At 37.0% G+C, this 12,885-nt stretch overlaps 1 protein-coding gene across 1 annotated transcript; it reads left to right on the top strand.

Annotated features, from left to right (window-relative positions):
* Nucleotides 1-4,938: 4,938 nt before the first annotated feature.
* LOC113343737 (uncharacterized protein YtfP-like) lies at nt 4,939-9,199 on the top strand. Its single transcript, XM_026587871.1, has 15 exons — nt 4,939-5,398; nt 5,507-5,635; nt 5,795-5,854; nt 6,018-6,131; nt 6,217-6,304; nt 6,434-6,582; nt 6,682-6,783; nt 6,900-6,971; nt 7,046-7,145; nt 7,231-7,313; nt 7,886-7,963; nt 8,066-8,164; nt 8,258-8,308; nt 8,404-8,460; nt 8,850-9,199. Exons 1-15 carry the CDS (start codon nt 5,261-5,263, stop codon nt 8,973-8,975), a joined length of 1,446 nt encoding a protein of 481 aa, XP_026443656.1. The 5' UTR covers nt 4,939-5,260; the 3' UTR covers nt 8,976-9,199.
* The last annotated feature ends 3,686 nt before the right edge of the window (nt 9,200-12,885 follow it).

Raw genomic sequence — 12,885 nt, 5'->3', positions numbered from 1 at the left:
TGCCATAGTTTATTATAAGCAGATGTCCCCTGGATTCGACTATGTGTACATTCTAAGAAGAGAGGCCAGATATCACCGGAAAAGAGGGAAAGGGCATTATGAGGAAATGGAGAGAATAGATGCTGCATAAGAGATGGAGGTAGAGTATTAAATCTTATCCTATGCTTGTTTTCGATGGTAATGATTGTTTTCGGCCAATTTACTTAAGTTCTGTAAATTAAAATGTTGGTCTAGTTTCTAAGATATCTTATTTGAGTTTTCTCAATCTATTTTCCTAATGTTCGATTTAATCTAATGATGATAAGAATCAAAAAGAAGGGGAAAAGATATTCAAATTCCTAGTTATCCATGATACATGTGTTAATAGAGTACTAATAGCAAAACCCAGAGACTGAATATGATTCAAGAATCAGCTAGATTCACCACAGATGGTGAAAGCTTTGCAATACTAGTATCCTTACGGATTTCTTAAACCTAAAAGCACTACAGATTTCTAAAATATAATACTACTACAGCTAGAACAAATGCAAAATGCAGTTAGAATGATTCTTATATCAAAATCCATTAACACTATCAGCCAAATTCGTTTTACAAATTTAAATAAGATGAATTAGTTAAAAGGAAGGGGTTCATTTTGAAAAAGATGTTTTTAAGATGAAGCTGAGAATTTTCTATTAAGAAGCAAGTTGAAGAATTAAAGGAAGTATAAAAATGAAAGACGAACAGTTAAAAATCATTCCCATTCCTTAGAAAAAGATGTTTTTAAAGCAAAGTAGAACAATTGAAAACTAAATTGGTTTTGAAAACTTGGATCTTCATTGAATTGCCCGTTGAATCATTCTCATTGCTCTACCCCTTAGAGCTAAGGATTTGACACAAGCTGAGGTGACTACTCCCTATCCATTACAGTTTCCTGAAGATTTTTATGAAAGAATGGATGAAGAAAACTAGCCGTTGGAGAGGAGAGAAGTCGTCGGGGTATAATAGTGGACCATGCAAGTGAGTCCCCACTTCAGAAAGAAGGATTTTTGGCAAGCTCCGAGTCCCTGAAACGCCACTCAAATTAAAAGAAAATTATGTTCATTGATAAAATCCGTATCTCTCGATAGGTAATAATCATTCCTTACCAAACAACAAATCTGAGATCATGCGGAGCGGAGCAGAAATCTCATTGGTCTCAAGGTTAAAATTCTACGAGCATATGTCCCATATCATAATACTCATAAAATTCGACAAGGGTTCCAATTTCAAAATAATAAGGGACGGCTGATTGCCTAAATTCGGATTTGGCCAGCTGCCAACCCAAAAATAACAGACGGCCAGTTGCCGAAATTAACACGGGCCAGTTGCCCAAAATAACACGGGCCAGTTGCCCAAAAATTAGCACGTGCCAGTTGCCCAAAAATTAACACGGGCCAGTTGCCCAAAATTAACACGGGCCAGTTGCCCAGAAATTAGCACGGGACAGTTGCCCAGAAATTAGCACGGGCCAGTTGCCCAAAAATATATACTTGCCAAGGTTGCAATCATCTCTGAATAGATGGTATGAACTGCAAAGCAGTAACCAAGACTTTCAGATGATATGAACAACCTTGTAGAGTTGTGTGCTGAACAGTATAGCGGCTGCATACGTACCCTCTCTGATGTTCGAAGGGATCAAGAACGACCGTAGTTCGTCATTGTTTATACAGATAATATGAACTACCTTCGAAAGTAGCAATTATCCCTTACTAAATATCAAGTAAACTTATTCCACTTGCAGTCCATATGATGAATTACGAGTAGACAACTACTCTTAGGCTACCAAAGATAGCCGTCACACTTAAGTACACAACCAATGCACAAGAGATGCATACGGTTATGTCAAATATAAAATTTAACAAGCTATTAAACCATACATACCTCCAAATAGAAACAAAGTTGCCTAACCTCTAACCATTCTTCTGGCTATATATACATTACTGAATAGAAGTGTACACGATGAGAAATCAAAGAAGTGGGCTCCACTAAGAAGTCTAGTACGAGTCTTAGTTCTCTAGATTCCAGTGACTCTTAAACAAAGAATCTTAAATGTTTAATGAGCAATGTCTTACAATAAGAAATGACGAAATTATTAGACTTTATTTAAACAAACCTGCAAGCATAATAAGTCTAAGTATGGAGCCCAAGTGCACGAAAACATTTACAAGCCGTAATACAAGGATGCTTGTCAGATTACATTTTGTGTGTTTCATGAAATCAAAATTCAACCCTCACAATTCACTACCCATCCTGATATCTTAACTTCTCCAAGAATATACTGGATTGCAAAGTGAGCAAATCAGACAATAGCAAGTACACAATTCACTACCCATCCTAATATCTTAACTTCTCCAAAAACGTCATAATTCTAGGGTAAGTGTGCAAGATGAATTTAGGCATTAAATTAAGCTCATCACTAGAGAGGGCTTAAGATACACTATAAATCAAAATGTAGATTAAACTAAAATCCCATGCAAACGTGCCTTCAAAAGAAAATTAGATTCACTTAGAATCTCACCCATAAGCAACAAGTAGCCAACAAACACTATATAGAAAATGTGAGTCATAAAGAGTGGTGACTGTTTACATTCAAGTAATTTAGACCACATATATATAGCCAACACTTCTCATGCCAAAGGAATTTATATGAAACACAAAGCTAGCTATATATCGAACTAATTCAAGAAAATGTGAAAAATAGTCTTTCTCTGAAAATACTCCAGTTAACAAACAAGGAACAGAACAAAAGACAAATATACACCCAAAAATGATTTAAGGGTCTAACTTCATTGTGCGTAGAATTGCAAGGAGTATCTTAAGCTCAGTTCATAGCACAAAAATCAAAGATAAAAGATGTTAGTAACATGCTAATCTGCCGTATTTGTATTTCATTTCATGGATTATAAACTAAAACACAATCATGTGATAGGATCTACACTTAAGTCTAAAACGATGCCTATAGACATTAACCCAACCATTTTATAAATTGAATCAGTACCATGGACTGGTTGGTCCAAATGAACATCTACTCATGGATATTATTTGATAAAGCGACCTATGTGCCTATACATTGCACTGGCTCACTAGTCTCTACCAAAATCACCAACTACAAATTAGATAAGAAATTCCAGCATTCCCTAACAATACAACTTGTGGCCTTGTACTGGCTCAAGGCCTTGCCTTCAAAACAATAATTAAGTTAAAATGAAATCTTATCCATGAGTAACTAGGCACCCGACAAGTGATACTCCAAGACTGGATAAGCACAGACAAGCATAGACTACTTTTGAAGTATCTAGCAAAGGCTATTCAAAGTAAACACGAGGCTTGATGTGAGAGTATCAACAAATCTGTCGCACGGCCAAATGAAAACTATAATGCATGCCCCGTTTCACAATCATTTACCAGAGAATCCAATTCGCATTTAAGATCACACTAAACATGGTAGATACATACAAATGATAAATGACGATAATTATTAATAGATCATCAGAAATCCTTAGACCGACATGTAATAAAAGTATGATCCACTAAATCAATTAATTATACTACTAATAAAATCCACAAGATTAATAACCCAACAATTGCATTTCCATGTAACCCATCAAAAACTTGCACAACCTTTATAGATTATGTGGCCACATGCATCATTATTGGACAGATTAGTATAAGTATACCTGTTTGTGGAGACTTACAAAATATAAGAGTTAATCAGGATACGCATTTTATTCGAAATAAGATCAACCATACCTTTACCGCTAACCCAATTCCAGCTATAAATGAATTACGTGGCGCCGTTAGCAAAACCTCATTTTACTAGCTAGTATCAAAGAGAAATGAGAGTCCTCTTCTTTCAGGCTCTTTATCGAACACTTTGCAGGCATGAAGCTGGTGGTAGTGAGATATCCTTTATGCTGTACTCTGAGCCCTCTTATAACTTCTCATATCCTGCAATTTCATATTAGGAACATACCAAATATCCTAATCTTGTTGATTTTACAACCCAAAACTCTGTCAAAAACCTAACCTGTCGACACTAGAAATCACCAGCAACCCAAGACACATTCCCACTCATTATTGAGTTAGAGTTCTTCACATTTATCCCCTGAAATACCCATAATTAATGGCTGCACTTCAGGTTCTTTAACTAATCTTCACGACAAGAAATTTTAGCATAATTCGACCTCAAGTACACCAGACAACCAAGATCGAAACCAGTACTAACCCTTGTAATTAACTCCTATATGTTAAATGGAACTTGGGGAGAGTTCTATTCAATCTGAGGCACTAGTAGTCGGCCGCAATTCACACATGCAAAAATATCAAAATCCCTAAATGAAATTCCCAAATTAAAGAACAGCATGACAAGATAAAATCACCCAACAAAAGTAACTCGCTGAACTCTTCTCAGTAGTGGCGTGATTTCAATTTTGTAACTTAAACTCTTGAGAGAAAAATGAGAAAGAAAAGAATGATAAAAGAGGAAAAGAAGAACCAGAATCCCTCCCATTTTCATTGTTTTCTTCTCCCCTCCCCCTCTCCTCGTTCTCTCCGGATGCAGTTTTATTTTCCTTCCCAAAGCCGTACACGTACACCACCATGTGTACACGTGTGTAAAGAAAATAGTTGCATTTCTTTTTTTATTAAGGCAGACACAAAAATGTTAATCACACTCCAAGTGACTAATTAAGATTTCTAACTCTAATGAGTTTAGTAAAACCCCAAGAAAATCTACTCTGTCACACTTGCTCTCATATTCGGGGAATACTAGTTGATTATGACATCTAGTGTAGATGGATAAAGGGTGTCCTAATAGTAGCAAATGACGAAGTTATCCTTTTCCATATTAATTAAAAGGGAGTTTCTTCTACTTCCCAAACCCCCTTTCTCTTCTCTCCGAACCTTAAACAATTTAATTGTCGAATTTATTTTGTACTCATTTCTGATAATTCTCAACAATTTCATTTTCCTTTTCCTTTTCTTAAATTGATTAATTTAGTAGGAATCCACAAAGATGATGGGTTTTGCGATTGAGGTTCGACTGGGAAAAAGTAAAAAACCCTAGCCGAACCTATCAGGCCTATGGTAACACCGATTGTTGTTGGGCCTTTTCGATATCTTTCTTCTATTAAGCTTCGTAAGCCAAAACTGGATCCAATAAGGCACACCACCAAATTCCGACTCCCTAGAGATTGTATGTACATTTGAGTTCTGCCCAAATGTTTGTAGAAATGCCAATATGATGTTAACATTAAGAAGTTGTAACAATAGTCTGGGTTGTTTCCCGTTTCGCAATTTATGCAACAAAGGAAGTATTAGTTGCCGAAGAAGATTCATTACTACTTCTTCTTCAACCATTTCCCCACCAAAGAACCAGGTAAGTTCGGTTGTTCACTCACTCATTTTAAGTGTTCTTAATCAGGTTCTCTGACTGTTGTTTGAGTATTTTTATTGATTGGTAATGGTGGTGGTGGTTTCTTTGTAGACATGTGAAGAAGAGTTGTTAGTGGTCGTTGGAGGTGGAGCAGCTGGAATATACGGAGCTATTAGAGCTAAAACTATTGCTCCTCATTTGGGTGTTTTGGTTATTGAGAAAGCCAAACCTTTATCTAAGGTTAGTTCCAACATTACTTACTGTAGACATAAGTTTATTTGGTGATAGAAAAATAGTGAATGTGTAAATTTGAAAGACCACTATCTAATTTTGCATACCTTTGGCATTTCATCTCTTGTTATGTGTAAATTGGATATTTTGCTTTGTTTTGATTTGTAGGTGAAGATTTCCGGTGGAGGGAGATGCAATGTAACAAATGGGCACTGTCCTGATAAAAGGGTGCGATATTTTTGATATCTGCAGTTATTCATATGCTTGATATCTGTAGGATATTAAATAATGTGATATACAATGCTAAGTTTAAGTGGAGAATCGTTTGATATCTTATTGTTCGTTTCAGTTAGTCTGATTCAAATTCCATATGCCACACCTTTTTATGTAGGTTTTGGCAAATCATTACCCAAGAGGTAGTCGAGAATTGCGTGGGTCTTTCTTTAATCTTCATGGGCCAACAGATACCATGTCTTGGTTTTCTGATCATGGGGTGCAGCTTAAGGTTATTATAAGGACCCCTTGTCACATTTCATTTTCTTCTTCTTTTAGAAGTGTAGCTTAAGAAGTATATTTACCATTATCATCAGACTGAAGATGATGGCAGAGTATTTCCTGTCAGCAATAGTTCATATTCGATTATTGATTGTCTCTTGCTCGAAGCAAAGAGAACCAGAGGTACGATGAAACACCTAATCAACCTTATAAGACAAGATTCATATTTAATAGTATTCTAATTTTATAGATTGCTGCGTTTAGAATTTAAAGAAATTTAGTTTTGATACTGAAATTGATTTTTTCGATTAGTTTTACTGCAGACAGGAAAAGTTGTGACAAGCGCATCTACTACCAACACCAGTAGGAAGTTCCAAATCAAGATTCAGAAGCGGACGATTGATTTTGTCGAATATGTTGAAGCTGACTATTTAATGGTAGCAAGTGGAAGTAGCCTACAGGTTTAAAAAGCTTTTTGTTAATTCTCAGAGTTTAGTTTTGTTTGTTGTCAAGTGGATGCCAATTTTGTTTTTCTCAGGTAAATTTTCATTTTGTTTCAGGGTTACAATCTTGCTACTCAACTTGGTCATTCCATAGTAGATCCTGTACCAAGCTTATTCACCTTCAAGATTGAGGACAAACAGTTGGCAGAGTTATCAGGGGTAATGTTCTTTTGTGACCGACTTGAATCTGCAAATTCAGAAAGATGTTGTAATTATATGAGAGAACTATGCTATTCAGAAGATTCTTCATCTTCTTGTTCTTCCTCTGTTTGCAGATCACATTTCCGAAAGTGAAAGTAAAGCTGAAGCTGGAAAATCTCCGAAGAAATATACCAGAATTTACTCAGGTATGATTATTTTGCTGATGTTGCTTAGACTCCCAAGAATCTATATGTTGTAACAAATACTTGATGGGTTTTAGGTTGGACCAATGTTAGTTACCCACTGGGGACTTAGTGGACCAGCAATTCTTCGTTTATCTGCATGGGGAGCTTGTGAATTTTTCAGTTCAGAGTACCAAGGAAAGATGGTTTCTTCTTTATTTTTTAGTCTTCTCATTTTTTGGTTACTATTTCTTTCCGTGATAGTTTTTGCATGTAAATGCAGGAACACTTTCTGTGGATTTCATACCAGATACTCACATAGAAGATGCAAAATCAATCCTTCTTAAACACAAGGATCACTTTGCGGTTTGGCTCAAATCTTAAATATTGTTCCAAAGCTTTTACTTTCTTGTGGACCTGTGGTACACCTTCATTTTGATTTCTTCTTCGGAGAAGCTATTCTTACATTATTTAGACCTCCAAGCATCCATTGGCTTTGTCTTTTAGTTTCACATTCTTCATCTGTGGCGTCGCTGTTCTATCAATGATTTTACTTTCTTGTGGACCTGTGGTACACCTTTATTTTGATTTCTTCTTCGGAGAAGCTATTCTTACATTGTTTAGACCTCCAAGCATCCATTGGCTTTCTCTTTTACTTTCACATTCTTCATCTGTGGCGTCGCTGTTCTATCAATGATTTTACCTGAACTGGAAGCATGTCTTGTCGCTGTGAACTTTAATACAGGATACTGTCATATCTTTAAAGAACATTAAGATAGATTAGGAAAGACATAAACAAATACATGTTTCAATGCATATTGCCTATTTTAAGATGCTATTTGACTTCCTTGCTGAGCATATCCTGCATTTTAGCATGTTAATTACCTTTAAAATCTGCTATACCTTGGTTAACTAGTATCTGTATACCATTTCCACAGAAGCAGAAATTTCTTAATTCAAGCCCTTCAGAATTTGGCATTGTGAAACGATTTTGGATATATGTACTGGACCTCGAGGTAATTGAATTCCCCACATCTCATTTCAGAATATAGTGTGTAAGTCTCATTGAAAAATAAATAACTTTCTTGAAATTAATTCTTTACCTGATTCTTATGCAGAATTTAGATGGAGACACCTTGTGGGCATCTATTTCAAATAATGCTATAATGTCGGTTGCTTCTCTACTTAAGCAGTGTCCATTTGCAGTGAAAGGAAAGGTGCGCTCTTGAGTGATGTTCACCTTTTCTTTTCGTACCTTCCCATCGTCCATCGATAAAGATGTATTGATTTTTTCGTATTTCATAATGTAGGGACAATTCAAAGATGAGTTCGTCACTGCTGGTGGTGTCCCATTGTCTGAGGTTTTCTCCCTCCGTCCCTCCCTCTCCTTGATCTCTCTCCCTCCTTGATGTCACTCTTTTTGCCCACCTGTATATCCCTCTCTACTTTTATGCAGATTTCACTGAACACCATGGAAAGCAAGATACAACCCCATCTATTCTTCGCGGGAGAGGTATTGCGTATCTGTTTATCATTCCAAAATATCATTGGGTCTTGGTTATTATCATTATCATCTTACACTTAGTTGTTTTTCTAAACAAGTATGAAGTGGATCCATAATACAAAGGTGACAGATTATTTTTGGAATTGGTTGCAAAATATAGCACACAAAATAGCCAATAATCACAATGTAGAGAAAAATCATTACCATAAGCAAATTTAAATAACTTTATCCTTTGCTGGCTGCTGAAGTTTGAAAGAAGATTCCAAAAGTGTCTGTTTCTGGTATTAGAAAGCTTGCGAGCACAACTAAATTTCAGACTGTATACTTGTACAATAATCTACATTTGCATTTGATAATTGATATGGAGATGACATCTAAGGTTGGAATTTTTCTTGAAGGTACTAAATATAGACGGAGTAACAGGAGGGTTCAACTTTCAAAATGCTTGGTCTGGTGGATACATCGCAGGTACAACTATTGGTAAACTAGCTTTAGATGCTTCCTTAATGAAGGAAACCATGTAACGAAAAAGGATTAGCCATACATTGGTGATCATTTCTATTAGTCTCCCGTAGATGCAGTATCTCACTAAACACTACTGATATCGGATATAACTGTACATGGATGAATGAAATTAAAGAACGTTCTGGGCCTGATGTATTTTTTGTGGGGGCTGTTCATATAAAGCACAGAATCATAAACCCCCCACCCCACCTTCTACCAACTTTAGGAACGGAGCAGTGATACTGAAAATGTAATGTTTGGGGGATGCGTAGTATTTGAAATTCATTGGCCAATGTTTCTGGAAGGAATAAAATGGTTGGTTTACACATCGAGATACGCCCATGAAAGTGTTGAATTGTTGTTGGTTGGTTTAAACCTTGACAATTCCAAACTAGAGTAGTCATTCTGTGGGTTGGGTGGGTGCAGATAGTATGGTATTTAGATGGGATTTTTGGGTTGTTGGTTGAACTTAATGGGTTTGGGCCAGAAGAGAGTAGACTTTATAGGGAGAGAAATGTGTGCAAGGATGTGTGTATGTTGTGTGCTTGTGGTTGTGGATTGGTGATGCAGGTTGGTGTTAGTTGCTGATAGAACGCGAATTTTACAAGGAATCAGAGGCACCAGAATGTTGCTCCAAGCATGCAAAAAACTGTTAACTCCCACCTTAGCAATTTGAAGCAACCATAAACATGAAAAAAATGAAGAAATTACAACCTAAAAGATTTGCATTATAAGACAACACTTACAAGAAAAATATATTGAAATACAATTACAACCTATAAGGTGCGCTTTATAATTATAACGTAAAAGGTGTGTGATAATACAACACATGCAAAACATAGAAGGTGTGCTTTATAAAACAACACTTTATAAGGGCTATCACAAGGGACAAAAAGGAGGAGTAAACATATCTTGCTTGTTGGACAAAAATAAGATAATAAGCACCTCCTAAAGACTTTATCCCCGAAAATTACACTAGACTATTAGATTCAGTAGCACAATTACGAACAGATTGTAAGCAAGACTAGTATGAGCAGATTGTAAGCAAAATTACAAACTAAAATAACAGGGGAGTTAGTCGATTGATAAAGCAAAGATATCATATTGGAATAGAGGATATAAAAACTAGTAGATTAAGTGGACTTACCTGGGGCTTAGACTGATCAGAGGAGCTTCGGGTTGGGAACTGAGGATGAAATCTTCATTTTGACAAAAAAATTCGGCAGGTAGAACCGACAACTCAAATATGCACAACAAATGTTCATAAGGGGTTCTAAATTTGAACTCAAGATGAAAACAGGCTCTTAACTATAACTAGCACCCATAATTCACAGAACAAAATTAAACTTAAAAAGCAAATTTTGAAAGATTAGAACCAGGGGAAAAATGGATTTCGCCCTACTTCAAAGATCCCGACAGAAGGGACTAGTAGAAAACACCCACTAGAGAGGAAAAGAAAAGTTAAGAACCAACAGAAAATCAATTATAAATAGTATAGGCAAACAACACAACATCTTATGCTATACTTCAGAGCTATCTAAACCATACAAACTTTCAAAGGATTAGATGGGGAAGAAAGAAGAGAGGAACGGTAAAGAGGATTGGCTTGAGAGGGGACCCATTCACTTGGACAAACATCCAACAAGGCCAAGACAATATCCAAGAAAGACTCGACCGAACAATAGTAAACCAACAATGGAGAAAACCCAACCCTCACGCTGGAATCACTCATCTTCCGCGAATAGCGTCAGATCATGATCCTATCCTACTCCAAATGAAAGCTTTAGACTGGCAAGGGAGCAAGAATTACAAATTTGAGCACCTATGGTCATCTCATCCTTAGCTTCATCAAGTGGTTAACTCGGCATGGGATAAGCTACATGACTCGGACCCATCCTTAAACCTCCAACTCCAACTCATATCAACCAGCGAAACCCTAACAGAATGGAACAAGATCAACTTCGGCCACCTACCCACTTTGATAAAAAAAAATTAACCGCAAAAATCAAAGCAACCCAACATTAATGTGCGACGCAGAGTGGCACTGAATTGGAAATTTGGATTCAACAAGAAAAAGAACTATGAATTGAACACCTAAATCTACTTGATTGCCACGCAACTTACTGGCAACAAAGATCCATAATACAATGGCTTCAGTCCGGAGAGCGCAACACAACGTTCTTTCATACCAAGGCTACAATTCATAGAAGCTATAACAACATACAACAACTTCAAGATCATCAAAACACTTGGATTACAGATAAGGAAGAAATTATTAAGCTCATGATTGAGCACTTCACAGATCAGTATACTGCACCAAATACAGTAGTTGATGAAAGCCTGTTTGAAGCAATAACACCAAGATTAACCCCTCAATAATGTAATAAGTTAACAGCCGAGGTGAACCCCGAGGAGATCAAAGAAGCGCTCTTCTCCGTAGGATCAGAACGTCCCCCAGGACCGGGTGATATATTATTAAGTTTTTCAAAGTTTTCTGGGAAACAACCAAACCACAACGAATTGAGATGGTTCGAATTTTTGTTAATTCCCTTAGCATTCACCCTCTCATGAACCATACTAACCCTATATTAATCCCGAAGATTCATCACCCCTCAAAACTTTCCCAATTTAGGCCGATAGGACTATGTAACGTCACTTACAAAATTATTTCAAAGATACTGGTCAATCGCATCAGACCTATACTTCCATTTCTGATAAGCCCGTACCAGAGTGCCTTTGTCCCACAAAGATCCATTCACGACAATATAGCTATCGGTGCTGAACTTTTTCACTACATCAAACCTTCAAACCGCAATAAAGATCCCAAAATAGCCCTAAAGCTAGGTATTCGAAAAGCCTATGACTCCTTGGACCGGGGTTTCATCAAACAAGCTTTCACCACCTTAGGCTTCCCTTCACCCTTCGTGGATTATATTATGATGTCCATATCAAGAGTTACCTACTCTATTGATATCAACGAAACTCCACATGGGTACATCACTCCAAGTAGGTAAATAAGACAAGGCGATCCTCTCTCATCATATATATTTATTATATGCGCGGAAATACTATCCACAAATTTGGGAATTCTTGAAAACCAGAAAAAGATAGAAGTGCTCCGCATTTCCCAAAAGGCCCCTCCAATGCTACATCTCATGTACGTGGATGATTTATGATAACATATAAAGCAACTCCGGAAAGCACCAATCTTCTCAAACATCAGCTACAAGCTTATGGAAATTCGGCAGGTCAACACATCAAAATCTACAATCATCCATCACCCTAAGCTAGAAAAACACCAACTGGATGACCTAAAACAAGCCTTCAATATGCCAACAACATCACCCCCCCAGGAGAGCAATTTAAACATGAGAGATCTTCCAGCCATATCTTTGCCCTAATCCTTAAGCGCTTAACTCGCAAGTCAAAAGGTTGGATGACTAAATGCCTAAACCAAGTTGGAAGATTCACACTCATAAAATCGTCCCTTACCCTTGCATCCAATCACCTCATGCAAACATAAACCCTTCCTACACACATCCACAAGAAAATAGATCGTATTACAACAAATTTCTTTTGGGGCCATGCCTCTTCCATCAAGAAGCTCCACCCATTAGGAAGGGACAAACTATACAAACCCAGAGCTCAGGGAGGACTAGGCATCAGAAGCAACAAAGAGCACAAAAAAACACTTCTCATGAAACAAATATGAAACATTCACAAAAAACCTACCTCCGTACTAGCCACATTATATAATGCAAAATACCTCAAATAGACACCCATTTTCGAAAACATCCCTCCCCTCCTGTCATCTCCCTGCCCACAATGGAGACAACTAGCATCGCTCATACAAACCTTCAAACATCATCTCTTTCATCAAATTGGAGACGACTTAAACACCCCTATTCGATCAAACTGGAGTCCACAATT

The sequence above is a fragment of the Papaver somniferum genome, unplaced genomic scaffold (assembly GCF_003573695.1).
Source record: "Papaver somniferum cultivar HN1 unplaced genomic scaffold, ASM357369v1 unplaced-scaffold_65, whole genome shotgun sequence".
Classification (NCBI taxonomy): domain Eukaryota; kingdom Viridiplantae; phylum Streptophyta; class Magnoliopsida; order Ranunculales; family Papaveraceae; genus Papaver; species Papaver somniferum.
Note: the sequence above shows the minus strand (reverse complement) of the source record. Positions and strands in the feature narration are given on the sequence as shown.

Coding starts and splice junctions, on each gene's coding strand:
- LOC113343737 (XM_026587871.1), top strand. CDS start 5,261: ATGATGTTAACATTAAGAAGTTGTAACAATAGTCTGGGTTGTTTCCCG. Junction 5,855..6,017: donor GGCACTGTCCTGATAAAAGG/GTGCGATATTTT, acceptor CTTTTTATGTAG/GTTTTGGCAAATCATTACCC. Junction 6,972..7,045: donor ATATACCAGAATTTACTCAG/GTATGATTATTT, acceptor GATGGGTTTTAG/GTTGGACCAATGTTAGTTAC.